The sequence below is a fragment of the Lissotriton helveticus genome, chromosome 10, assembly GCF_964261635.1.
Source record: "Lissotriton helveticus chromosome 10, aLisHel1.1, whole genome shotgun sequence".
In the NCBI taxonomy this organism is placed as follows: Eukaryota; Metazoa; Chordata; class Amphibia; order Caudata; family Salamandridae; genus Lissotriton; species Lissotriton helveticus.
Window position 1 is genome coordinate 682493339 of NC_136071.1, and position 24937 is coordinate 682518275.

At 44.4% G+C, this 24937-nt stretch overlaps 1 protein-coding gene across 8 annotated transcripts in view; it reads right to left on the reverse strand.

The window, feature by feature from the left end:
- PRKAG2 (protein kinase AMP-activated non-catalytic subunit gamma 2) overlaps window positions 1-24937 on the reverse strand; it is a 1661435-nt gene that overhangs the window by 314838 nt on the left and 1321660 nt on the right. For 7 of the 8 annotated variants that reach the window (XM_078663217.1, XM_078663218.1, XM_078663219.1 and 4 more), the window contains one exon: window positions 18713-18764. In XM_078663217.1, the coding sequence (XP_078519343.1) occupies window positions 18713-18764 (52 nt within the window). Of the gene's footprint in view, window positions 1-18712; window positions 18925-24937 lie in introns of those variants that run through there. The other variant, XM_078663223.1, reaches the window with a different exon arrangement.

The window sequence follows — 24937 nt, forward strand, 5'->3', positions numbered from 1 at the left end:
CTCGACATCACCAGACACAGCTTCCAGGAAGGAATGAAAGATGTCGCATCATGGATGAGCAGCAGCTGCCTGAAGCTCAAGTCAGAGAAAACAGAAGTTCTTGTCCTTGGAGCCCCCCCCCTCTCCGCATGGGACAACACCTGGTGGCCCATCGCCTTCAGCAACTCTCCCACACCCACGTACGCAAGCTCAGCATCATACTCGGCTCCTCCCTCACCATGAATCGACAGGTCAATGCCATATCTTCCATGTGCTTCAAAACCCTCTGCATCTCTGCAAGGCCTTAAAATAGTTCCCCCCACCCCGAATCAAGAAAGACCGTCACCCACACACTCATTACCAGCAAACTGAACTACGAGAACGCCCTCTGCGCTGGAATCAACAAATCTCTACTCTTCAAACTCCAGACCATGCAGAACGCCGCAGCATCCCATGACAAGACCACATCTGCCAGCACCTACAAGAACTCCACTTTCTCCCCGTCGAAAAGAGAGTGACCTTCAAGCTGCTCACTCACGCTCATAAATCCCTCCACAACACTGGAGCCCAAAAACCCAGAGAAAAGAATCTCCTTCTACGCAACTAAGAGAGGGCTCCGCTCTGCCGACCTTGCCCTGGCCGAAATCCCACACTTTCGCAGAACGGGAGGGAGTGCCTTCTCCTAGATCGCAGCCAAGACCTGGAACGAACTCCCCCTCAGCATCAGACGACCCCACACTGCAAGCATTCAGACAGAGCCTCAAACCTGGCTCTTCAGATGAGAAGGAGCTGCTCGGACCCCACCCACGCCTTAAGACCCTCATGGGTGAGTAGTGCGCTACACAAATCGCGGATTGATTGATTGATTTGCATCAGCTCCCGGTCAAGATTTCGACCATCAAACTTATTTTTTTTATGTAGATCAAAAGCCTCCTGTTGTGCAAGGTGGGGCTGTAATTGAAGAAGTGGGGCAGTAATTGAAAAAGTCCTTTCAAAGGCAGAAACTGTTGCCGCATGGTCTCACTGAAGCTCTGCAGGTCTTGAAATTTCCAGCGTTTCTGAAGCAGTTCCCCTTGGTCACTTTTAAGTCACCTCATAGGCAACACTCAGGAGCCCAGACTCACTCCAGCAGAGACCAACAGCAGGGTCCTACCCAGTTCCAGTTGATACTGGTAGCTGGGCACTTCAGGCAAAAGGCCTCTTGCAGCTTGTTGTGTCCATACAGACACACAAGAGGTCGGCCAACTGACCCCTGGAATACCAATGGCGGCATGTCCAGTCCCTCATGTCTTCACACAGATCTGAAATAGCAGGTACAGTCCTCTTCTGTTCTTCCATAGGTCCACAGAGTGTTCTGATGAACTGTGGCTGAATTGCCAGCTTTGTAGGGTTCATTATCAGTGGGTGGCTCCTGGACACTCCCTACCTAATGAGGAAAACGTTCACAAGGGCAAGCCTTTCCACTTTTGCAGTACATCCGGTTTACCTTACTGCAAACTATTCCACAGTGTACTGTTCTGAGGCAAATCCACATGGCAGATTATTTCTGGCTCCTAAGGAGAGTTTGTGTGCCAGCCATGGGTGCGTTTAGAGAAATGAATAGTCACCTATTCTGAGACTAGTTCCTCCTCCCATTAGGTTGGTGCCAAAGGAGCTACAGAGGGCCCATGAAACAAAAGGCTTCTCTTCCACAAGTCTCCCTTTACATTCAAATATTAATGGGGAGGCCTCATCCTGGTCTTTTTCAAGTTAATCAAGTTCTTGGACCCTCCACAGTTGTCCTTCCTGATTTTATATATTTCACGTGCCTCACACCCAGGTGTTCTTGTGAACAGTCCTAACCCTTTGTTATTGCTCTGTGAGCAGTTCACACACCTCACTAAGGGGAAGTGCTGGATTTAAAAAAACATTAAAAAACAGTGTTTGAGCTCATTCCAGTAGCTTGTCCCACACACCGGAGATAGCAGAGTTATGATTTTATTCTTAACTCTAGTTTTTCTCAAAGTCAGCTAGTTACAGCCCTTTACAGGGAAAGCAGCTTTTAGAGACTAATCACTGAAGGTACATGCCAACATTAATTTCGGTATGTACCACTTTTAAATAAAAGGCACCCTAGCTTGTGGGCCACAAGGTCTACTTAGCGATGGCATAATATTTAATTGTAAGGTGTTTTTTACTGCAAAAATTGCTTCTTTGGCACGTTTGCCTACAGATTCAAAAGCTGCACGAGTCAGGTTGCATTGATAGGCCTAAAACAATTTCTTGGTCACTCTAGAGAATGGCACACTAAGTGCTGTAGTCAACAGGAGACATTTAACTTTCCATGCCGTAGGTGTATTTTCCTACACTGTATGCTATTGCCTTATTGTAACGCTTAATCTGTCAACTGTGGATTAGCCAATTGTATCATATTTTAAGGGTTAGAGCACATACAATGGGGTCTTTACAGCAGAGCCCCAGTGTGTAGAGCTAAAAAATCAACAATACTAATCAGCAAAGAATTAGGGTGACCATAGAAAACAGGCACTCTCTCACCTTTTGCAATGCCCTCAGTGTATTTTCTGTCTCAGCGGTCCCCAGACAGTCCCGGCGGCAGGAGTGCACAGCCCCCTTCAGGAGAAGAAAGTGACCGCCACCATGTCCAAGGCTTCAATTTTAATGCTGTTCAGTCTAGCTTGTTATTGCCCAATCGTTCCGCCAAAGCACACGAGTTACTGGAGACTGTGAAGGAGCGGTTTCGATCACGGACATGCACCATAGATCTTGGCATCAACAGCTAGGGATAGGTTTTATAGATACACACTGGAGAAGGTCAGCAGAGAGCCTTGCAAAGTTCCATACATCCCCTTGGTATAAATCCAGAGGCAGGCTCCTAGTTTGACGGGGTTTTCATTATCAGAGAAAAGCATCCACTTTTCATAGGTTACGACTCGGTGTGTGGGAGACTCAACCTAACTAGTTCGAGGCTGTTGAAGGGACATTCTTGCAAGGCCACCAGGAGTGCGACTGCCAGGTCAGCATCAGCAGGCACCCTCCAAGGGCACCCACTTGGTCCCAAACCATTTCTGCTGCCAAAGGCAGAACCTGTTTCGAAGCTCGATCCTCCATAGGGCTACTAGGAAGTGAGTGATGCACCACTCAACAGAGCCACCAATCCAAGAGATTAGGAAGACAGGGCGAGGCGTAGCTCCGCTCCCGTGTACAGGGGTGGGGACGCGTTAAACCACACACAAAGCCATGCCAAGTTCTCAAATAGAGGGCATAAATAAAGGGAATGCTAGAAGGCTGAATCCACTACTTGTGTGACTGTTGTGGGTTTTCTAAATCTTGGCTACCCAGATGCCTGCAAGCATTATTGTTGAGTATAAATTCATTTGTATCGATTATTCGCCCTACAAGACATTAGTAGTCAAATAGCATTACAGTGTTTGCACGGAATCCGCATCGGTTATGCACTTTGAATATGTATAGCCCACAATAGGTCGTGCAATACAGATAATGTTTATAACTCAATCCCAGCACAGTTATCTATCCCAATTCCTTCATGCCTTCCCTGCCTCTTGAATTTCCCCACAGAATATGGCAACAAGTATATTTTCCTACAGCGCGGGTGGCTCCACGGTTATGTACTTCGAATATGCATAATCTACAATAGGTCGTGCAATACAAATAATATGTACAACTCAGTCGCGGGTGGCACCGCGGTCAGTTGTGAATGAAGTCCGGCCTCACTTGTGTTGTCTTCCAAAGAACCCTGCTCAGTGTGTATGCAACTGTCGGGCGGGCGAGGGGGGGGGGCAGAAGACGGTGTCTCACACTTGTTCTCGTTCCACAGGAGACTGTTGTGTACCACAGCAGAATGCTATGGGTGACTCTGTATAAGGCGGCGGGGGCGACGAGCACTGGGGGAGAACGGTCTCCCCTGGCCGCGACTGCACAACGTTCTGAATAACACTCCATCCCAAACACAAACTGTTTGGGAGTCACCACAGTAACACTTGGCTAACAAACAGAAGGACGGATAGACGGATCTCCGGCTCCGAGTGAATACATTTCTTTCAGTGCCGGTGTGCTTCTGTCGATAAAAACAACAACGCTGTACAGTAATGCTTAGAACTAAGCCTCTGCCTCGGGGCAGTGTCGAGCCATGCCAGCGGCGACAGAGGCCAAAGCTAAATTGGTCTTTAAGGCGCAGTCGCCCACAACTATGACAAACAGCGGTCAAAATAACCCAGCCCTCCGCAGAAAGCGTGAGAGCTGAGCAGCATTCCAGCTGCTAGGCGGTCGGAGGGACTTCAGAGAAATGGTGCACTCCTGAGAGTTTGTTAGAGAACCACACAATACAAATCAACATGACACATATAACGGAAACGGAGGTGTTTTCACAAATACACACTTTCTTAAGACTTCAGTTCAACACGGGTGTTCTTAAACCACTATTATTTGATGCATGCGCCTTCTTCTAAATAACAGGCTGGTAAGGCAACGAGCTGATGCAGTCACTGCAGAGAGTGATCCGGCCAACTTTAAAGTAACAGGTGTGAATCTAGCCCTTGCTCTCTGGTGCCTTCCCGGATCTAAAAACCAAGAACAATATTCATTTTGAGCACATCAGTACAAGAATGTAGGTGCCTAGAGACACTACTGCACTAATCAATCGTTCTAATATTCCTTGGCAGCGTATTTATCAATTCACACAGATCAATGTCTTTATTTGCTTGGCTCTCTCCAACGATTTTGAACAGGCCATTTATATTTATTCTAAGGAACAGTAGCGTGCGCTAGTAACATCACATCCTGCACAGTAGTAGTCAAAGCTGGCAACACCAACTCTGATACATAGATCCCGGTGAATGTAGGCACAAAATCTGGTGAAATCTCTATGATAAGCGACAGCGGAGGCAGTAGTAAACTATTCTAATGGCAAACACTGGTTGAAAAACTGACACACAGGCGCTATCTTCAGTTTGAACGACGCACTGTGGTAAACTGAAATCCTCCTCACTCTCGCAGCTAAGAGGACACTAGATAACAGCAACTGCAATCAAACATAATGATCCTTTATGAAGTGGATTTAAAAAGAACTAAGAATGTAACTGTGATTTTAAATTATAGTAGGACTTAAGCAGACACTAGTGGTATATTTGGGCGACACCAGGTGTGTGTGCTTTATTGGCAGCAAAAACGTAACCGTTATATCCATATAGTAATTGCGTTTCTCAAGAATCCGTTCGGGCTTAGAGAGAGTGTGTACAGCCTGGTTGGGGTTCGTTTTCCCTTCCTTAATTTTTATGACAGGTTTTTTACTACCAAGACTCTGGCCAATTTTCCTCCTCCTGACCCAACTACTGGGCCGTGGGCTGGCTCCACTGGCATGCTGCAGTCAACAAAGGCCTTTTATTTTCGGTACTTCCCACCTTCTTTCCCCTTACATACCACCCTACTCCTAAGATATCCAGCCTAGGCATCCAGATACAGGGTGAAAGTTTAAGGACATATTCCTGTGGCGTTTTGTCTGTTTGAGCAAGGAAAGGTCTTAGGGCCAGAAATTGTGCCACTTCACAACAGACTTCCAGGCAAGTCCTCATCCTTTGGTAGCTATGCGTTATCCTTATACAATCTAAAGACCATCTGTGTCTGGACTAACTTCTTCGAGGCCTCCCCATATGGAGTGGATAATCACTTCTGGCTATACCCCTCTACCAACTCTACAGGGAGGAAAAATAATCGCTCCACAATGAGTGTGTGTCTACCCTTGGTTTAAAGGAAACATTGTTCCTGGGAACAACTCACCATCACATCCAAAGGGATAATCTCTCATGGAAATGAACCATGTCAGCTCTACAGAAGAGTACAGTCAATCCTTGGTATAAAGAGACTGCTGCTCATGAGCAGAACACACTACCAGTTCTAAAGGGTGGGGATAAACATTCCCTTCAACTTAACTTACTTCCATTTGAAAATGGTGAGATTAGTAGTAGCTGGATATACTAATCTCCAACACTTAAGAATTCAAAGCTCTCGTCTTGTGGATATATCAGATCAACAACCAGCCTACCTTTACACTGGGTCTTGCCACCCAAAAGTCAAATCCAATGGCTACTTAAGATCACCTTAATCAATCATGGCCCCAACTTAAGACGTAAGACACCTACACTGTCTCCCACTAGGAAGTTAGGGATTGGAGCACAGCTTGAACAGTGATCACCAGTGTCCCAGGGAATTTCTTTCCTCTTGAACCTCCACTATCCCCTTTCAACTGTTACGGGCCTCTGCGATATAGTACAGCCTCTCCAGCTGCCAACACAAGGCCTCCATCCAAACAAGCCACATGAGTTCTCCACACCAGGCCCTAAATCCACTCCACATCAACACAAAAAGGAAACATAACGACATCCAAATAGATAGTTCTTCTAGGCAAGATGCATGAACAAAAACTGCCTAAATATTTTTAATAAACTCTGGGAAGCAGCACCCAACTCTCTCTCATCAAGGAAACTTGGCTCATCTAGGACGCAACACCCACATATCAAGAAACCATTCCCTGTTAGTGCAGTCTCGTCAACAGAAACGATACTGGTAAAGCAGAAGGAGGCCTAGAATGATTCTTTAAGAAATCCTTGAAACGTAACACATGGAAGAAATCACAAAGACTGATTTCTAGTACTGTTAAGAGGTCTTCGCATTCAAACATATGCATGCTCCTTCCTCACGATTTAAAACCTGGCTCCCAGCAACAGAAAATTCAAGGATGCCTTATTGGACACAGTATCTAAGACTATGATAAACCAACCTAACTTGAACATCCAAAGAGACTGTAAGATATGGTTAAACATCAACAATCTAACAACAACCAGACTCATCACATCTAACCTTGAAGCTCATAACCACCAACAAATTGTTGCTGGACCAACTTCTTTTGCTGGACACATGCTAGACGTCATATTCTCTGCCCCAGGACATTTATTCACTGAAGTAATATGGTGTGGCTGTCACATTCATGCCAATAAGAGGAACTTTTTGGCCTGGAAAACAAACAGATACAGCCAATAACAGCAACAACACATGCAGACCATGGAAAAAAACTGCACCTCTCAGCAGTGAACTCTCACGGTGCCAAAACTCAGACAGAAAAGTGACCATGTGTAGTATTCATCTTTTTCAACTGGCTATCCGCAGACATGGACAAACAGTTGCTCTTAAAGACATCAACCAAAGCGAACCTCTAGAAGCAGATATCACTGAACAATGACGTGAAGAAAAGACAACAGAACTTGGCATCCTACAGCGCAAATGGAGAAAGTCATGGGACGAAAAAGACAAAAATTATAATACACTACTATATCAGAGCTTACAAAGAGGAAATACGAACAAAAGTACATAATTACTCCACATACATAAAGAACGCAGCCTGCTCAGTAACAGTTGTGCAAATTTCTGGCAGAGTTCCACAAGGAACGCTAGAACTTGGAGCCTACATACCCTCAAGCCTTCTGCAAGAAAATCATTAAACAGTTCATCTCAAAAACTGAACTAGAGGACAACCTCAACAACTAAGCAAATAACTTTAACCTTTCAATGAGGAGACCCCCAAAAATAGAGAGACACTCAATCAACCATCTATTACCACCTTCAGTGCACTCTCTGAAAAGATTACAACTTTTGAAGGGAAGCAGGCCACCGGGTTTGGCAGTGGACCACGTCCCCTACATTGAAAGCTTTCTGACACCCAGTGCTGAGACAGCAGCTTGGGGCATATTAAACAAGTTCCTTGAACTAGTATCCTTTCCATCTGGGTTTAATACCTCCTACATCACAAAAAAACATGCCCCATCTAAGCTGGCAAACTATATCAGTATCCAAAGGTCCAATCCTGGGTAAATTGATTTAAAGAGCAGTCTTTATCCAACTCTCCATTTTGCTGAGAAAAATAAACTGATGCCGGAAGAACAACCTAGATTGAAAACAGAGAAATGCACTGAGTCGGCCCTCATATGCATATGACTGAAAACGTACTTTAGACAAGAATGGTATTGGTTCGGTGCTGCCACTAAGCTTATCAACAGCTTTCAACAAGGCCCAACACCAGATGTTATTACTCAGGACTTTAACATTACTGCGTAAATAAGAATGCTCTAAAATGGATCGCCTTCTACCTTAAAAAAAGAGAAATCCTGGGAGTGTTGTGGCCTTTCGCATTTGCCCCTCACACTCTGCATTGCAAATTACCACAATGATGCATTCTCTCAGCTTTCAGATTTAACCTATACTTAACCTGATTTGAGCAAATCCTTCAAGCTTATGTGCTACAACTATATTAATGATACGCAAATCATCCTAAAAACGGAAAATCCAAAAACCTCTAAACATCAAGACTGGTCAACTGACTGCCTCTGTGACATGGACTCATGGACCTTGACTAACCACCTAAAGCTCCGCACCACAAAAAACAGATTATGGCCTGGGGAATGTAGCTCAAATAGCAATCAACAATCGTATGGCCCAAGCACCTTGCTTCATAAAGTCAAGAGTAGCAAGGAATCTAAGGGGATCAGAACTTTAACTAATCTCTGATCCCATATGTCAATGATGGCACAAGGAACACCTTCTCCATAATAAATACAGTCAGAAGCATTGTCCTGTGCCATTGCACACCAAAAAATGCTAGAAGCTATAATCACCCTTGCGATCTCTAAGATCAATTATGCGAATAGGCTATACTTAGATGCCCAATGTTTTTATATTTAAACTACAACAAATTCAGAACCTGCAGGAATAGTTCTTTGCCTACTCTCCAGGCCACATAAAGCCTGTCCTACGAGCCTTTACTAGGTTTCCATTATTAGACAGTCAATATTCAAGGCTGTCTGCATAGTTCACAAAGCCACTGAAGGGAAAGGAGCACTAAACCAACAACTGAAATATAATTAGTACTTACAAAATAGAGCAATGCGTTCCAGATTACTACTGTGAATATTTGCACTCCCTACAAAATTCAATTAGAGGACCCCCCGCCCCCATTCTCATTTCATGTGGCAAAAAAAACTGGAATTGTCAGCCAAACTAAAAAAGTATACAGAAACATCTCAAATTCAGAGCACCTGGATAAATACATTCACAAATACTAGCCCTGTTACAAATCATGGACCAACACCTACTGCAGATATACTTATGGTACAGGACAAGTGGGTGTCCCACAAATCAGACACTCCTGAGAAGACCGCTTCAGGCACCCCACCTGGGCCAAGCACATCCCCTCCCTTGGTTATCGAGCTGCCATTGCAACCTACTGTGTCTTGATAATGATTATCAACTATATGGACTAAAACTTAACTACAAAGCCATGTAAAAAGTATAATTTATGCACCATCGCCACCCTATACATTATGCCTCTTTCACTATAGTCTCCTAAAAGTCCACTTTAGTAAAACACTCAAATACTAAATGGGCGGATACTAATAGTGGCTAAGATCTGCCACTGGGCTGCTGAAATGGAGGACTCGAATCATAGTCCATCCAGGTAGATCTTGACTAAAACTAAATAGTCCCCGTCTGTCTCTATTCAGGCATAATGATAATGTGACAGTAACATAAGTCAATGGGGGCGATCTCGGACATCCTCCCTCTCATAATTTGCATACCCTCTTGCATCACCACCCTTCAAGTGGACTCCTTCCACTGCCACTAGCCGATGAAAATTCTACACTTTTAGAGATCTGAAGATGTAATCAGTGGAGCCAGCCAACGTAACGTTAACCTGCAAGTCTCCCTCTTATACCCCGATCTCTGTGATCATTGAAAAGAACCCTCCAAGTTCAATGGGCAAAATAAGCAACAACAAGCACCTTCTCACCGTCCCACCTTACTAATGTGCTCCATCAAAAACAGTCCCATTCCCTCTCACAACATAGTCCTTGTGTTTCTTAGTCGAGATAACCTGTGCTCACGAATCTCTAACTAAGATATTGCTAGAGAAATGTAATTACAGACTTCTTCCAAAGCTACAGCACTTTTTCTTTAAGCACACAGTGAAAAAAACATAAGCTTTTAGAATGAAATGTCCCAAGCATACCGGCAGAGTCCTATAGGATGGCCCTCTCCTTTGGCTGGAGATTAAGAACTGACTTAGGACACAGACTAAACACATTCGATCCAGAGTTTGGCGCATGCAGCTGAAGAAGTCAGATTCGTATGCTGTATGCCTTTAAGAACAGCCTCATTGTTTATCTCAAAGCAAGTGGGCCTCTCTTTTGAGACAGCAGGTTTGTGGAACTTTTATTTACAACCCAAGTCTTAATCAGCAAGCTTTTTCACTGGTTTGAAAGTGGTGGTCAATTTTGGGATAACAGCTGGCGTGGAGGATTTACTGAGGTGGCTAACTAGTCTTGCATTTTTATCACTCTCTTTTTTAGGTCTTCTTTGTTCTGTGAGCATATTGTTATACTGTCTAGCCACCTTCTAAATGTAATTTTGTTTTAGGAGACTCATTCCAACAAACAATCGAAATGCAGGATGAACTGTGTAGTTCCAGAAACTTCTGTATAACTAATGACCATGGTTTAGTTTGGAGTTTCTGCTGTTTGTTGAAACAACGTTACTGTATATAGTTCCCAAACATTACCAGGGCTATTGATGACAAAGGAATTTGGACCAGATCAGCAACATACCAGAAAGGGCCAGCTCACAGTAGCCTGCAAAAAGGAAACCGTAAAAAGCAAAAGTCACCTGCAACCAGTCGGAGCCAACTTGCTCAGTTAATTAAATACAGCGTCAACTAGCCCTGCTACAAATCGCTCAGAACAGTTAAAAAAAATCCACGCAACTCAAATCCTCAAAGAACAAGGTCAAGGTTTTCATGTTGTACTACGGAATCACATTCGTGGTGGTGTTCCCATTTATAATTCTTTTCCTATCTTCACCTCAAAGTCTGGAACGTTCTTTTGCTTCAAGCTCTGCTGTGTCTTTTTCAACCTTTAATATATTTCTAATAGAACTTTCAACTTTCTTTCCCTCGAGGCCGCATCTTTTTATTTTTTGTGGCCCACGGTTTTATCCTGATATGGGATGTAATGCACTTCGTATATCGGCCTGCAGTACTCTGGCATAAGTGCTAAATAAATGCAATATAATGCAAACAATAAGTGTTGGAAAGTAAAAAGAGCCAATGGATACAAACAGGGAATTACAGATGCTATTTACATGCACAGATGTTATCACATTAGAATGTGCCCTGATGCCTATGGCACTGCTGGGAAATAAGTAGCATAAACTATTGCTTCCAGTATAGAATGCATATAGGAAATAAAGATGTGAATGTAACACCACTGTAATGACCAAGTTTACTTTGAGAAGTAAAATGGTCCTTCATGTATTCTAAAGGAAGACCTTCATGGGAGGCATAACGAGAAAAGCAAATGCCAGTAGCATAAAGTGAGAGTGTGATACTACCATGGAGGGAGCCAAAGCCCCAATCTATGGATATTTAAATTAATTGGTAAGAACGCATTTGAAGACAGTTGCGCTGACAAATCAGACCTAAAAATAGGGCTCGAGCCGGGGTACCACGCGGGTAGACGGCGTCCCCCCACTTATTTTCCCTGGAGCTCGATAAATGGAGTACATGGAGCCACACATTCAGTCTTTGGCTTCTCTGGGGCGAGATTGGAGCTCATTAAGAACGCTGCTCACGCGCTGGCTTCTCTGATGCAATCACATCTAAGGGGTGGGCGAGGAGAGGATATGGTGCAAGCCACCTTTCATGACGTCACTTCCTGTAGTGACGTCGGCGTCCCCCCACTTCTTTTTTTTAGGACTTGTGCCCTGCCTAAAAACGTAACCATACTTGCTCCTATAGCATTCGTTTCAACACTAACTGCAAAAGCAGATTCCGTGTTAGAAGTGTGTGGCACTAGTGAAAAACTATTTTTTTCAAAATGATTGTTGTTTCCTCCACGAAATAAGCCATAACATTTAAAGAGTTTCTTGATTGAGCTACACATCAAACTACTCTATAAAACTCACGTGCCTCCATTCCTATTCCCATAAACAAGGTTGAGGCAGCCCTAGGCCTATATTAAACGCTGTACAAGCAAACAACATGATAATGGAGTAGGTAACTACTGAGTCCCGTTTAAAATACAATAATGTACCGTAATCAGGTCAACACAATTCTTACAAGTATAAGGTCTTTGGGGACAATGGTTGCCTAAATTAAGAAAGCTTTCCACCCAACAAACGATTTGCATCGTTAAATAAAACATTTTGGCATATTCGTTTAAGGTTGATAAGATTACCACGGTTACCATGTGTAAAGAGAAACCGTGATATTTATTTAGGCGACACATAACTGTATGGCCACTTTAGCAGGAATGTTCCAAATCAACTTCCCAAGAATTAAACGCGAAATTAGATGAGAAAAATGTAATGTAAGCCCATAACCTGGGTCTATTCAACCTTATGCACCATATGTATAGCAACACTAGGTTGTTTAGAGGGTTGAGTAACAGCACGATGGAAACTAGAAAAGCAGTGTCCGCTATTAAAGAGCTCTTGCACTCAACAGCGTGTTAAGAGTGTGTGTCTATATACTCAGCGTGATCCATGCATGGTGTGGGAGTAAGCCATAGTAATGGGGGAGAGTGTGATCATTTTGGATAGCCCTGGCTTCAGTTTGAGAAAGTGGATCCACATCCTCATCTGGAAGTTGTGTATGAATGTGATACCCAAACTACTGAACTGCGTTTGACCAAGGAAAGGAGTGTTCTGCAGAGTATTCAAAGGACTGTTGTGCAACCAAGGCTGGTGTCAGTTCACCCGCCAGTCTCCCACAGATGAGGAGCATCACCTGAAGTCTGAAATTTCTACTGGAGAAGCTGAGGAACTGCACTTTAAGTACCTACAAGCCTTCCTGTCTATTGAGAGGGGGAAGGAGTATTCCTGGCAATGCAGGAGCAGAGATTGTCCTGGAGGAATGCGGCCCAGCATGCTCACGGACAGAGGGCTACATGAAGAGCAAACAAAGGAGTACCTCTGTGCCTGTGGGCTGACAGATCTTTTGTCTCAGTTCTTCATGGGGATCGTTGCACTATACTCCTCGTAGGCTAAGTCAGGATTACAACTCATGATTACAGAAAGGCCGGAGGAGGCCTGCAACTGTCCGACTTCTGTAGGCACGGTTGAATGCTGCCACTGCCTAAATGTTGTACACCCAGTCAGGGCAGCAACTACCATTGGCCCAATTCGGACTACAACCTCCAATGCAGCCTATAACAGCACATTGCCCCACAACGCAATTCCTATGACTGAGACTGGGCGAGCGTGCTGTAGAGTCAGTCCACACCTGGCTCAGATCCTTCAGCGAACTTGGCAGATCACCAACACCAGGGACACAGGAGTACTGCTCCTAGTAGAAGGCAGTGAATGACGACTCAATGTGTAACTCATCTCAAGAAGGTGCATCACCATACACAAACTGGGCACGTTTGACTGTGGACACTTATAAACCACACCGGAGCCTGATTCATGCTATTCACAATTGGACACTGGGGAGGAAACCCAGGGTGAGTGCCCCAGGAGGGAGTAGCATGGGACGGTTTGGGAGGTGTAGTGCCTTCAGTGCAGCACTGACTTGATGAACATTGAATTATGTAACATTTAGCAACACTTTGTATTTAAAGGACTTTTTTTCTTGTAAAGACAAGCACTGTGCTGTATAATAAGTTTGATGTCTCTGTTGGTTGAATCTGCGCACCCTCTCTACTCGGAGATGCATGTGTGGAAGGAATTTCACTTGGGCCAATTTGCAGAGCTAAAGAAGGATGAACCTTGGGAGATCAGTGGAAAATCACCTGAACCCCCAGAATTAAGGCCAGGTTACCCCACCCCACCGGCTCCCAAAACGGGGGTCTAAGTGGTATGCCATTGGATTCAAGCTAGCCTGGTTGATGAGGGGGTGATCTCCCAAAACTGGTCCCAGGATGCTTATTTCCGGTCCAGGGAAGACCTGGCTAGGCAGTTCGAGCTGGACGGCTCCCATGAGGAGCAGGTTCAAGACTGATTTGCATATGGCTGGGTGCAAACTGGAATGGCATGGTGAGCAAAAATACAATTTATTTAGGCCCAGATCTCTGCACTGGAGTGAATGTTAGAAAATGTTCAGCATTCCGCCAATATTCTTTTTGTGTTGCCATAACAACCTCAGCCCTCAGAATAAAGGCCAGGTAAGCCCTCCGCACCGGTTCCTGGTTCCCAAAATAAGGGTCTAACAGGGAGTAAGTGATTCCTCAGGGATATCAGATAGATGGCCTGTGCACACAAGGAAACAACTGACTTATTTTCCTTTTGTTTCGTTGTTGCGGCCTGGTGTTTCCAGTGCAGAATTTGAGCCGGTGGTTGTCGGCAGGGCCCACTGGCACTTTATTTTGGGTAACTGGCAATTATTTTTCACCATAATCGGTTTATGTTTTCCTATCACGAAGGATGAAGTAAGATATTTGGTCCACAAGTTTAACTGGAGACGCTGTGGAATAAAGATGGGGTAAGCAGTGCTTTCAATTTGTATCTCTCCGAGAGCTACAGGGTGTGCCAAGATTTTGAATTTCTGCATTGTTCACAGATAAACCTAAAAATCTTGTTCCCAGCAACGATTCTTGGCCTCCAAGACCACCATTAGCAACCTCGCAATTAGAAAGTTGCTACTATGTGGGGGCAACTGGGTAAAGGTGATGGATCTCATGGGCGCGAGGTAATTGACAGATTGAGGGCTCAGGTAGATGACCCTGCTGAGATATGGACTCAATGGAGTAAGCACGGTTTATGTATGAAGAAAATTGGCATGGGCAAAAGCGGTTGCAACAAAGAAACAAGTTTGATAATAAGTAATTAGGAAAAGGAGTATACTTGATGGGCATGGCTAGTTTTCTCTACCACCACATTGTTTCCGTTCACAGATATAGGGCAGCACAAAAGAGGTTCTGCAACCCCAATGTATAAAAAAAAAAAAAGATTCTCTAATTCGAATGAGTTGTGTTTTTAATTTGACACTACACTGCCCTCTTGAAAAAACACCAACAACGAAGCCGTACCTACAATAATGTTAAAAAAGCAAACCTTTCAAATGCTTTAATTGTACAATCACTGAATTAGTGCATTACATAACACAAGGCACACACTTTAAAGAATACCAATTGAAACGTTGAAGGAAAAAAATGGTTCTGGAGAGGAGCTATTGCTCATTAGTAATTACTGTGGCGAGGAAGACTTGCAGGGAGGTAATGAAAGAAAGCTTTTAAGACAACCGTGACCCCGGCACTGTAAAGTGTGGCAAACGTCAACCTGTGCAAGACAGATGAGGAGAGGCGGAGTGCTCGAGCTCAATGCATTCCTGGCGATGCTGCTGGCATCTCTAGGGAATGCAGGAACAGAACAATTGCCAATAGAACAAGATGCTGGCCAGTGCACAAAAGTTGCGGCAATTTACATTTCTGATTCGGGATTAAGTAACCACTAAAAAAGCATCTCACATTTACAAGGAAAGGCTTGAGAACGAAATACGAGTCAGTTCATTAGAAGCCATCAGCAAGTCAACACTGGTTTTAAAGCAAAACAGGTTAGACTAGATTTCCTCAAAATTCATGTCTGTATATCAAACAGACCCGATACTGAGAACATATGTCTGTTTATTACTGAGTCAGCGATAGCGGCTCAATAGCTGAGCTTCAATGTTGTTTCACAACGATTCCTGGATTGCGGATAACTTTGGCCTACTCAGACCTATCTGCATGAAAAGCTATCCAAAAGTTAGTCAAGCCTCCATTTAGGCTTTGGGGTCCTGGGCCTATGTATTCAACTGTGAGATGTTAATATTGGAAACCAAGCCTAGTAGCAAGATAGCATGTCATGGAAGCCCTTGTGCATCCATTGGGAATGTGTAAAATCAATTTAGCATAAAATAACTGTCGAGAGTGATTCCGTTAATTCATCAGCGATTACCAACAAAGGGTAAAGCTTTACCCCTTCTTTCTATGTCAGATCACAAAATGTAGACTTTCTATTAATAGAGCAAAAATATCAGTGTGCTCCTTCACATCTCACACATCCAGACGCACATCGGAATGACAGACACAACTCAATATGTTATCTAATATATTTAATGCATACTTTATTAGGACCCTTCGCAATAACACATTTGTAAAGGTGTATATACACTTCATAACTTTTTACAAGCAAGCATATATCTCAGTAGATTGTTAGACAACCACCGTCGTGCAGGAGTGCAAATTTGCCAATCAATAATGAAATGCAAATTAATGAATAAAAAGACAATTTTATTAAGCTGTCTAGGTACCTTTCTTGGTAAGTACATTTAAAACGTGCACTTCTAACTGAAATACAGTAAATAAAACATGCTCTTCCTTAATGCGGTAATAGTTTGATGATACTGTATGATTAAGTGAGAGGAATGTCAAATGATGACAATTATATCTACATCTCAATAGCTGGCTTTAGCTGAACTACATTATTTAATTTGACATATTTACATGTTCTCACATAAACAGGTACCTGTCGAAAATGCAATCAGAGAGGAAAGAAAACGGTTCCTGTGATGAAAGGATTTTCCCCTCCTTAGCTCTTGCTGCCCCTAACAAATGACCGGCTGTTTAAAGTTGTATGGCCCGCTCTGGGTATTGCGAGTGTCCATCTCTTGTCATGAGTCTCAACGTGTGGAATTATGATTTTTTTTCCCACTTCTTCAACAATGCCATCTAAATACATTGGTAGCAGCAAGACCACTTTTGAACCAAAGCCAAAAGTCTGCAAACTAACAATAGGTGAATGGGAGAAGTGGCTTTAAAAAAACATCTGCACAACAGGCGTTTTCCTGGTAAGGCTGTAATAAGTCCAATATAGATTTTAAACTAGGAAATCTTTGAAGTCCCAAACAATGAGCTTATGGTCAAATAAAAAGAACTTAAAAAACAAACGATTTTTTTTTCTAACAGTTTAAACAGCACAGGTTCTAAGAAGAAGCTTAGCAACACAAAGTGTACTGCTAACTGTAAATACGTTTAACGATTTAATACACATTAACATACCTCATAATTTCACACAACTGCACACAATACAAGAATAAGCATTTTTTAACAAACGCAACAGTTTGCCAATACAATAAGCAATGTGCTATAGCTAGCAATAAAAGTTTTTCTGAAGCACCGCTGTCTTACTTTTTGATGGCATAGTCAATACCCAACATGTATTACCCGTAAACTACGTATCAGACAAGACTTCACTTGTGAATACAAGAAAGAAGGAGGAATGCAGATAAAAGTTGGCAGTCATCTTCATATGTTTACTATAAATAAATCTCATGTTGAAAGATCTTTGAAAAAGTTCCCAACTGTCCTTCATCTTCAAGCACTTTGGAACCCCAAACATATAACTTAAATGCATGCTTTTACTTGTATTCGAAAAATACCTCGGCAGATCAGAATAGACAGTTTTCATTATATATGCTCTTACTAATTATTATATGCGTAATTGCAGTCGTGTTCTCATCTATAAACTGAGTTGTGTTTTACATTGATGCAAGGATGTACATGCCCCTTCTTTCTGATTTAGAGCACATTGTAGGTTGATGTACTTAACCACTTATTGCATTTTTTTCAGGGAGCAAAAAGCATAAAGTCAAAGGAATGTAAATTGAATAATTAAATAAAAGGAGTTTAATGCTTTAATATCATTTCCAAAATATAAATGACTTTACACAAGCTTCAATTTCATTCTAAAATGCAGTGTATATCAATAAGGTACCCGTTACATCTACCTATTGATAACACTGAGTACAGTGATGAACAAAGCTTCTTCATCATTCGATCCAATGGACTAAAATTAAGTAACTGTGCTAATATCTCACCAACATGCATCGCCACAATGGGCTTTTGCTCAGTTTCCTACTGTAACTACAAGGCTCAATGATAGACCTTCAGAAACCTAAAATGGACAGGCACAGAAGAAGATACTCCTTTCTTCGATTAAAATATGGATTCCAAACAAACCTATCCAAATTGACAATAGATTATACGATAGGCAGCAACAAAAAGCTGTTCACTTCCCTAATGAAATCGTCAACATAAAAAAAATGCTGTGTTGCAGGGGGAGGGGGGTCAGCCCAGTCTGGGTGCACCAATCTGCAGTCGCTATCCATGGCACCAGGCATAGGCAGCAGGTCCGAAAACCCGGTCGTTATTAAGACTGAGGGGTACAAAAGAAGGCAAGACTAAACTACGCTGCCATTTAAAGTGTATGCTTTCGGTGGGGGGTCCACTTATGGTTGAGAGATTATGCACTGAATGATAACAAAAATACCTTGAGCGTCATACATAACGTGTTATGCTTATAGGTCGATTCAGCGCATGTTCCTTCAGTTAAGCATATATTTATCCAACGTCCTGTTTTAAGCATTTTCGTATAAAGGAAACATGGGCAAATGTGCACTGAAATGCATTGGCACGATCAACACCCGGCTAAAATACTATTATGGGCATGCTTGAGTTTCCCATTAAACGCACTTGTCACAACAGATATATTGACGGGAGAAACAAAGCAGACAATTGGACCACCTCGCACACCTCTGCCCCCCACCATTATATCTCTCTAGAGCCACTCCCTTTTCCCTACGCTCGCAAGCAGGCACATATCCTGTCAGTACAGCGGAGGGTGCATTAATTAGCCTTACCTTCATTGTCTAGTTCCAGTTTCTCCAGCATGCCTTCAATGTTGCCTTGAGCCTGAGAAGGGAGAAGGCAGAGAGAAAGAGACCGTCAGCATCCAGGATAAGCCAAGCCAGACGACACTGCAGACACTCTTAGCAGCACACTGACTCCTTTCCATTGACACTACAAGACACAGCACCATTGGCCTCGCGGGGGTCCTGTTCTGATTGGCTAGGGTGGGGAAAGGTAACCACCGCCTCCAAAGCAGCAAATAGAAATAGTCGACATAGAAAAGGGGCAAGCCTGGACACTGCACTGTGAACACCAGGAAGTATTTGACGAAAGGCTGTCGGACATCTTTAAACAGTGACTTTTCATATACAGAGAGCGGTATTTGTTTTAAAAATAACCAAAAATGAAACGGATGTACATTTAATCGGGAGCACGTATAATGATTTTTCCATAAACAAGCAACATATTTATTTCGAGCACGACGCTAAGGGTAAGTAATATGCTATATTTATTTTAACAAGTCATCACTTGATTGTACTCACTCAGTTATTTTCTTATAGTGCTTGTTTCCCTCGAAGGAACTAAAGGAGGTTGTTCGTTCACTACTTTCTCTGAGTAGCAGCCCCTAATGGGTATACTCTGGGTTTCGTTAACGGGGCGGCCATTTTGAAAATTAATACATCTCACTATAAATCAAATAGCGCTACAGCAAGTAAGTATAGTTCGTTTTTGAAACGAACCACCCTTTAAAAAGTCAGACCACGGAGTTAAACTAAACATTATTTTTTGAGTGTCAGAGTCCGAAACGCATTCGTTTGCCAATAAAACTTACCATCCTTGCTTTAATATAACCTCATCTGTTTACCGTTATAACCGTTTTGTCACTTTGACAATTCACATTGATGTGACGTTTTACTTGATGTTATTCCCTTTCCCTTTGAGTGATTAATTGCTATTCCGTTCAAGAGTGTCTCATTTCTATGTCTCAACTGTATTTTTCTACGAATGGGCAGCAGTGAGCACATATACGTACCATATCTAAATTTCTCTTCGGTACCCGAGGGGTTCACTACGAGTCTTGGAGACAAGCGGACTGAAGGGAGCTGGTTTGACAGTTCTTTGTCAACACTTCAAAGGAATGAGAATCGTCTTTTTTCTGTTTCCAGTTTTGGAGCTTAAAGATACTATATGTTTATACGTTGCTGGCGTCAGGGCTGGACTGCAGTCTATCTTTTATTTCCACCGAGTTGTGTCACTTACACTAGCCTATTTGTGTTGATTGTTTCTGCGATAATTGTTCTTTAAAGATAATGCTACTTCACACTTCTCACTTGATAAAACAGGTGTCCCCACGGAGTCCTTTCTTTCGCCTCCGGGGGTTAATCAGCGTACGTGTTCAAGCTCTTTGAAATTCCTTTCGTCCAGAATCTGTATTTTATATGCCATTTTTTATGGTTCTAGTAATATGCCTTTCAATGTTTTTTTAAAGTATTTCCAAGTTTGTTTTTTTTAACTAACAAATGCATGCCCAAAAATGATTCAGATTTTTTAGACTTTGTTAATGGGGATACTGGGGCAGGACAGCAGTTCAGGCTGACTTTTAAGGGGTGCCAAACTCTTGTTGAACGAGGTTTCAGTTGATGTCCCGGTTACTTACTGGTAATCTTCATTGCTCCGAGTATTGTCTTCCTCTGCACATGGGTTACAAAGTGAGCTTCAGCTCCACACCAGAACCTTCCAAAGCAAAATCAGCATCCCATGCCTCCCATCCCTCGCCATCTTGGCCAACCACGTCACCCTTCACCCAGTATTAGGGAAGGGTCAGCCCACCCCACTTACTGTAGAACTACAAAGCCCCAAGAAACAATGAAGCAGATAGAAAACAGGGAGGGAGGGATGGGAACTCATGTGTCGAGGAAGACAATACTCAGAGTAATGAAGATTAGCGGTAAGTAACCGGGGCGTTACCTCCTTGTAAGTCTTCCTCACCACCAGAGTTTTAAAGTGAGCACATACCCACCCCAGCGGCTTCATGGAAACTCACAAGAAACTACAGACTACAAGATGAAGCAAAACAGCAGGTTTATTCCAAAAATTAAAACAACAGGAAAAGTACCAAGAAGAAGCACAGAAGGCAGGAACATCAAGAGCCGGAAGAACCAGCCCGAGAACCGCCTCAGCAAAACCCCAAGCAGAAGGGCCACCCAACACCACCCAGGAGTGGTCCATGATCATGTGAGGGGAGTACCAGGTCGCGGCCCACAGATATCATCAGCAGACACCCCCTTGAACAAGGCACAGGAGACAGAGAGGCCCCTAGTAGACCGACCCTGCACTCGGGCTGACACCTGAGCAACGTAGGCTAGCAAGATATCCTGCTTGATCCACCTACTCAGGGTGAAGAGGGAAGGTTTATGACCAGACCAGACAAGACCAAAAGTGACAAACAAGTTGTTACAGCAGCAGAAAGACACAGTCCGCTCCAAATACAATACAGCACCCCAGACATCCAACAGCGAGAGAGCAGAATCCACCTCAGACCCAATGATTTGAGGAAAGGTAGGGAACACACCCCTCGCGGGAACGGTTGACAACCAGAGGGACATTGGGCTGAAACTTAGGTTCTGGGTGCAAAACAATACAGTCCAGCAGGACCCGTAAGAACGGAGGAGTGCGCAGAAAAGAACCCAACTCCCCAATCCAACCAGCAGAGCCGATGGCCACCAAAAATCCCACCTTCATTTTGAGAAATTTGATATCCACGGGCCCCAGGGGCTCAAAAGCGGTATCCTGAAGGGCCCGCAACACCATTGGAAGATCCTAGGATGGCGCAAGGCAAATAGCCCTAGGACGCTGCAAAAGAAACTCCAAAGCTTCCAGACCACCAAAGGATCCAACCCGTCTAACAGAGGACTGCAGAAAGCCCGCAAGGCCTCCCACTGAGCCCGCAGGGTAGAAGAGGCCAGGCCCAAGGCAAAGGTGTTGGAAAGGAATTCGATCACCCTCATTGGATCCACAGACAGAGTCCAATCCCTTCAAAACACACCACAGAGAAAAGAACCCCCAATGGCGAGAATAAGAAAGAAGAGTAGCCGTGCGGCGGGAGCCCTAAAGCAACACCCCCACCAACACCAGGGAGAAACCCCGGGCCAGCAGGTTCATCCTGTCAAGAGCCAAGCCTGAAGCTGAAGTTGATGCAAAACCCCCACTGGAAGTGGAGGGCCCGCAATGGGTACAGTAGATCCGGGATCACCCAGCACTCCTGGAAGGCCATCTCTCACAGAAGAGGAAACCAAGGGAGGCTAACCCAGCCGGGTACCAACAACAGAACAAACAACCTGTCTAGGTGAATCTTGCAAAGAACTTGCACAATCAGAGGTATCGGAGGAAAGGCGTAAAGCAGGGAACAATGCATCCAGCTGCCTCGCCCCCGGGCACGGAAGAGGGTGCAGAAGTGAGGCAGGTGAACATTTTATATGTCCGCAAACAGATCCATCCTCAGGTACCCAAACCTGTCCTGCAACAGATGGAACACAGCCACCATCAGGGAGATGGAAGCCATGTGAGGAAAGACCCTGCTCAGGCGATCCGCCAAGCAATTCTCCTTCCCCGGGAGATAGATCGCCCTGAGTGACAACACTGTCCTCCCTGCCCAGGACAGGATCTCCTGTCGCAGGAGCCAAACGGAGCTCCAGATGAGATTTCTTGTGGTTGATCAGGAACCCAGGACCTTGCAGACCCTCTGGACGGGAAGAGTCCCCTTAAAGAAAGAAGAGGCAGATATCAGCCAGTCATCACGCTACAGGAATGCCTGAATCGCTTCCCTGTGGAGAATCCCAGCCAAGGGAGGGCAACACCTTCGTGAAAACCCTAGGGGCAGAGGACAAACCAAAGGGGAGTACCTAGAATTGGAAATGCTTGTCCTCCACGCAAAACCGGAGGAACCGCTGAGGTGAAGTGTGGATGGGCACATGGCGGTAGGCATCCTAGAGATCCAAGGAAGAAACCACATTCCCCTTAACAGTAATGGAAGGAGTTCCTGCAAAGACAGCATCTTGAATTTAACACGAGGGATAAAGGAATTCACCCTCTTCAAATCCAATACTGGATGGAAGTCCCCAGAAATGTTTTTCACCAGAAACAGGACCCCCCTGAGAATGCCCCTTTGTCGAGAAGATCTTGAATGCCTGCCAACAGTACCTCCCTCTTTTGCGTGGCAGAAGGCAGGGGAGTGAAACTGAAGGCGTCAAGGGCAAGGGAACCGAAAACAATTGAGTATCCTTCTAGCACATTCCACAAAACCCACTGATCCTATAATGAGCTTTCCCAGGCCTTGCGAAAGTCAACAGTTGCCCCCCTACTGTAGCCCTGACTGCCGGGACCTGAGGATAGTCAGGATTTGGACACAGGGGTAGATTCAGCCTGCTGAGACCGGGATTTGTTGGAGAACAGGGTGCCCCGGCCACGACCCTGTCCTCGAAAGGGCATGCCCCCCCTAGGTGTAGAAGGAGGAGCAAAGGCTCTCTTGGGACAAAAGAAACAGTCTCAAGAAGGTTGGACTGGTGCCAACTGCTTCCTGTCCTCAGCGGAATTTTTCACCATATCCTCCAGGGAGGAACCAAACAGTTTGGTCCCCGAAAAAGGAATCTTCATAATAAGGGCCTTCTGGGTAGCGTCCGCCTTCCATTGACGCAGCCACACCTGACGACGAGCCTGAATAGCTGCACCCCCAGCCGTGGCCATGGCTTCCAAGGTATTGCAGGAGATATACAATAACACAAAAATCAGTGGGAGAAGGATCACTTGTCGGTGGTCACCAGGGTTTTTATACTTTTGTTTCACTGTACCGATAAAAAACCCTCAATCACGTGCCAAGGCTTGGGTGGTGGTATATCTTGATTCTCCACCCTTGAAGGTACGTGGCAGCATCATCATTGGGTTTAGTGGTTATGCTTCCTCCACCCGGAGGTAAACCACTGGTAAACCAGTAGTGATCAGTGATCAAAACATGGCTGTGGATTGATAAATGAGAAAAGGTTATTAAAAAGTTTGATTAACCAGAAAAAGGTTTTTATTAGGTCTGGGTTCAGGCTGGTTAAAATTATTGGTGTGCTAAGGAAGAGGAGTTAGGGGTCTTCCGCACTGTAATTAGTCCATTAAAAAGGTCGACATGTTTCAGCCTTTGGGTGCCCAGAAGGGGTCAATTAGGCTTTCATCAAGACCAAAAGTAGTGAAAATTACCTTAATAGTTAGGTATGTTCAGTCTAGGTATATTGTCCTGACTGTGGTGAGGTCTGTAAGTACCTCTGTGTCTGTGTTGTCACCGGGAATTAAGAGGCAGCGACAGCACAAGTGGTGCGCATCCTGCACACGAGGCACACACCTCTGGGATCATCCGATGAGGGTGGGACTTAAAGAAGATCCCTGGGGGACCTCACATTGCACAGGAGTGGAAGGAGACAGGAAATCCCCCAGTTTAACTCTCTGCTCTCTTTGATGGAGAAAAGAAGCTAGGAGTCAGAGGGCAGGGCCCCCAACACCCATCTCCCCCAGCCTGGAAACCAGGATGGAGGGGGACAGGGTGTCGAAGGCCGCTGTCAGATCAAATAATACCAACAGGGTGATCTGACCCCTGTCTACATTCGAACGGATGTTATTGATCACCACAGTCAGAGCTGATTCGTTGCTGTGGGCTCTCCGAAAGCCATGCTGTGAAATATCCAAGAGGTTCGAGTCGTCCAGAAAGGTGGTAAGATGTTGATTGAGGTGGACTTCAAGTATTTTGGCAGGGGCAGGAAGCAAGGAAATGGGTCGGAAGTTTTTCAAGACCCCAGGGTCCAATGAGGCTTTCTTCAAGAGAGGCTTAACCACCGCCAATTTCCAAGGAAGGGGAAAAGCCCCCTCCGTAATGGCACGGTTAAGAACCTCTAGAAGAGGGGGCAAAATCACCTCCCTACAGCTCTTCAAAATTTTCAAAGGACAGGGGTCCAAAGGAGAACCTGATTTAATCCTGTTGAGAAGACGATTTGATTCTTCAAGGGTAAGAAGAGGGAAGGTGAGAAGGCTGGGCCCAGGCTCAACAGAGGTCAATGCTACAATAGTGGGTGAAGGGGAAAGGGAGGGATCAGACCCCGGGTTAAGCCCCTGATTGAGGGTATCCAAGGAGCTGTGTATATCAGCAATTTTCATGTGATATACAAAAACAGCCTTGTCTGTTGCTCCAGGACCGCTAGAGT